The 4022-nt window shown below is 68.6% G+C and overlaps 1 protein-coding gene across 1 annotated transcript in view; it reads right to left on the minus strand.

Moving 5' to 3' along the window:
• JPH3 (junctophilin 3) overlaps positions 1 to 4022 on the minus strand; it is a 61338-nt gene that overhangs the window by 8436 nt on the left and 48880 nt on the right. The window contains 2 exon segments of the mRNA XM_027773472.1: positions 15 to 457; positions 3552 to 3676. Coding sequence (XP_027629273.1) covers positions 15 to 457; positions 3552 to 3676 — 568 coding nt within the window.

The following is a 4022-nucleotide window of genomic DNA, read 5'->3' on the forward strand; positions in this document are numbered from 1 at the left end:
AGGGGGGGGGGCGCCTCCGCCCGCCGCGCCCGGGGTTTGGGGTTCCCGGGCTGCTTGTGGCCTGAGCCCCGGGTACGCAAGTCATCCACGGGCTGGCTGCTGCGGAGGGCACCGCCGCGGACGCCCCTGAGCCCCCCGGCCTTCTCCTCGCCCCAGCTGTTGCGGGCAGGGTCCCCTCCCCGGCCTTCCAGGAGCACCTGGATGTCCCCGCCTCGCTCCTCGTCCACTGAGACCTGCCGGGAGAAGTGGGCGACCTTGTTCCTGGAGGCGAGGGGCGGCGGCGTGGCCGTGGGGCTGGTGGGGAAGCTCTGCAGGGGGCTGTCGTCGGGGGTCAGGTCGGAGGGGGTGGTGCCTTTCCGGTACAGCTCGGGGCTTTCCTGCTGCAGGGGCGTGGCCGTGGAGAGCACCTCCATGTCCTCACAGGAGAGCTGATGCTTCGGCCTCGGGAACTCCAGCCCTTGGTTGGGAGGCAAGAACAGCGTCAGGGCGGGGCTACCAGACCCTGCAGCACGGCCTCCCCGAGTGGGGTCGGGCCGCCCCAGACCGAAGGGGCGGAGACAAGGGAAAGGGGGCTGGCACCACGTCCCCAGTGCCCTTCCACGCCCCCAGCCCCCCACCCCAGGGGCACTTTGAGGGTAACCAGTTGGTCCCAGGTCATGGCAAGAGCGCTGGGCAGTAGCCCCCAGCCCAGGCCCCCAGGCCGCAGGGAGCTGAGGCCTAGAGACCCTGTAAGGACGCAGGCCGGGCCTGCTCTGTGAGGCCTGAGGCCAGAGGAAGCCACTTGTCTCACCCGCCTCGCAGCAGGGTCACCGCCCTCACCAGCCTGTCCAGACAGCTGTCTCAGGGGCCACCCCAGGAGGGCCACTGGGGTTCCCCTCCGCTGCAGGGGATGGGGACACAAGGGAGCAGGGAGCAGACCCAGGCCCTGGGGATGGGCAGGGGCGGGGACAGCCCACAGGCGCTGTCCCTGCTGGACGTGGCTCTTCCCAGTGCCAGACTACTGAGCCCCTGGGGTTCCACGAGACCCACCCTCACGAGGGGAGGACCCTCCAAAGTGACCGGGGTGGTATTTCTTGCCACAGGGAAGCAGGAGTTGGGCTGGAGTCTGCTCCAACTTGGGGACATGAGAGACTCTCCCCACCCTTCACTGATAGCAGCTTGGAGTCCTGGGACACTGGCGCCCCCCGCTGGCCCGAGCCAGAACGCCACAGGAAGCCCTGGTACGCCATGTCCTCCAGGTCCTCGGCCTCTGCCCAGGACGGCCACCTGTGAGGACACTAGGGCACCCAGAAGCTCTCTGTCCTGGGGTCTCGGAGCCTGCTGCACTCCCAGGAGGAGAGAGCAGGGGAGACGCGCTGCCTCAGTGTGGCCGGAACCCCACGTGGGGCGCGGGCCCGGCTCTGTGCCAGCTGGCGCCGTGCGGATCTGCAGTGTGACACTGCAGCCATGTGTGCTGCGTATGGTCCCTGCTGGGCCCCAGGGCTCGGGCTGCTAAGACTAGGCCCACGAGATGTGGCTGGAAGCACTGCGGCAAAGACCCAAGGCAGGGCTTGGGCATGGCTGGCCCGGTCCCAGCAGCTTTGCCTGTCTGGTGTCCTGGACCCACGGCCCCTTTCCCCCTGCCTCCTGGCCCAGGGTGGCAGCCTGGACACCGAGCAGGTGGGCAGAAACCGGGCTGTGTCCCGGTCCCCAATGAGCGCCACGTGGCCTCAGGCATGGCTCAGCAGAGGCCAAGTGGTCCCGTGGACGCTGCCTGGCGGCCTTGGGCGCAGCGTGAGCTTGGCGTCAAGCCGTGCAGAATCCTGCTCCTGCCACCTCTGCCCTAGAGCCCAGCAAGCACCTCCCTGCCTGCCCTACTGTGCGTGGCCACGCGTCTCCACGGTCCCCACCTGGGAGTGTCGCCCTGATGCAGTCTAGGCAGAAACGGGGAGCGTGGACGCGAGGAGGACAAGCCGCAGAGCACACTGACTCGCACCCGCCGCCAGCAAGCCCGCGGGACCGGCGTCCTCCGCAGGGCGGCCCCGGAGGTGCACAGGAAGCGCAGGAGCAGCAGGCTGGCCCAGGCAGAGCGGGCCTCAGGTCTGCTCCCCACGGTGACACACCCCTGCCCTCAGCCGCCACGCTCTCACAGAGACAGGAGCCGGAAAGAGGTGCTTCTCAGGAAACCCCTTCCACACTCAAAACCCCACCCGAGGCCTCCAGACCTGGGGCCTGAGCCTGAGCCGGAAGGCTCGACTCCTCAGCGCCTGCTCCGGGGCTGGCCAGACCCCCTGCGCTGGCGCTGAGGACACCAGAGATGTCTCCCTCCCCACTCCAGAGGCCAGAGGCCTGGAGGCCAGGTAGGGGAGGGCTGGCTCCCTCTGGAGCCCTGCTCAGGCCCCTGGGTGCTCCAGGCAGTCCTGGACTGGCGACCGCATCACTCGGCCCGGCATCGCTTCCTGGCTATCTCCTCTGCCTTGGTCTAAGGACACTTGCCACCACTCGACCCCGCGCTGACTCGTGACGGTCCTGACCTCACGGGCTTTTCTGACAAGGTCACGTTGGGAGTGTGCGGTAGACACGGACCCGCAGGGTCCATCTAGTTCCGTCCCTTACAGATGGGGACCCTGAGGCTCTGAGAAGCCCGGGCAGCGGGGTCAGTTAGGGGCTGCCAGGCTGGGCCCTGGGTGGCCACGGTCTGCTCCGCCCATGTGCTCTGCAGGTTGCCAGCCCGGCATGCCGCAGCACACACAGGCCTGGCTCCAGGAGCTGGCAGCCCCAGAGGGCGGGAATGGCACGGGAGGGCTTCTCCTGCTTCCCCTGCCTCGCCTGCCCTTTCGCTCAGCTCCCTGTCCCTCCCCAGGGCCCAGGCCAGGCCTGGGGAGTGAGTGCAGGGCTCCAGCCAAAAGAGACCCAGGCAGGACAGGCCCTAACCCCAAACTCCAAGCAGCTCTCCTCTTGCATGCCTCGGTCCTGCAGCCCAGCAGGGGGCCTGAGGGCTGTGACCCTGACCGGGTCTTGGGGCTGAGTCCTCCCCTGGCAGCAAGCCCTCCTAGCTCGCCGTCACCCCCAGGTCGGGCTGTGGGGCTCAGCTGCCAGGGGCCAAGGCTCCTCGCTGGGTCTAGGAGCAATCGTCACACCGCCCCGACTCCTCCCTGCAGCTCCTGAGCCTGGCCGTGGCCATGAGCACTCTGAGGACCCGCGCGGTCCGTGCAGTGCCAGCCACTGGGTCCACGGTTTGCAGGTGTGTGTGGATCAGCCGCAGTGAGCGACAGCTGCAGACCTGGGGCCTGGGTCACGCCTGGCGTGGCACACGTGCTCAGGGGCACCACACTGGACCAGGCAGAGGCAGGAGTCCCACCATCACAGAAAGTTCTGGAACACTGGGGCAAAGGTGAGGAGAGAGTGCACACACGTGGACACCTGTAGCTGCGGCGCCCGTGGACACACAGGACAGGGACAGACGAAACCCAGGCGCTGACACGCGTGCGGGGAGGTGAGCCAGGGTGCCGCATGAATATGCACCTTCGCAGGTACCCGGGGCAAGCCGGTAGCTGCGGGATGCCACTCACCGTTCTCACGGTGCTGGAAGGACGGGGAGAACTCTTTGGCAGTGATCCTGGCGAGCCGCGCCTCCTCCTGTGCTCTCTGAGCTGCCGTGAGGGCCGCCTCGGCCTTGGCCCGCGAGTGGGAGGTCCTGGGGGCACAGGGAGGGCGCGGAGGGCGGCAGTGAGCAAAGGTTGGGGCTGGGCGGAGGGGACCTGGGCACCGTGTGCCAGCCTGGACCGTGTCCGTTCACTCGTCGGTCAGCACCGCACAGGGGACGTGCTGGAATCCGGGCTCTGGCCGTGAACACACACCCACGGGCGAAGCCTGGGTGGGCATGGCTGGACCAGCGCCCTGCCCAGGGACCCCACAGCCCTGACTTGGGACCCCTGGGCACGGCTGGTGGGCAGTCCTCTGCCTGGCCGGGACGACGCCTGTCACCTGCACACGACGAAGTGGCTGGGCCGCCACACTGCCCCGCTCCCGCTCCCCCCGGG

This window comes from Tupaia chinensis, unplaced genomic scaffold, assembly GCF_000334495.1.
Source record: "Tupaia chinensis unplaced genomic scaffold, TupChi_1.0 Scaffold000355_1, whole genome shotgun sequence".
Classification (NCBI taxonomy): Eukaryota; Metazoa; Chordata; class Mammalia; order Scandentia; family Tupaiidae; genus Tupaia; species Tupaia belangeri.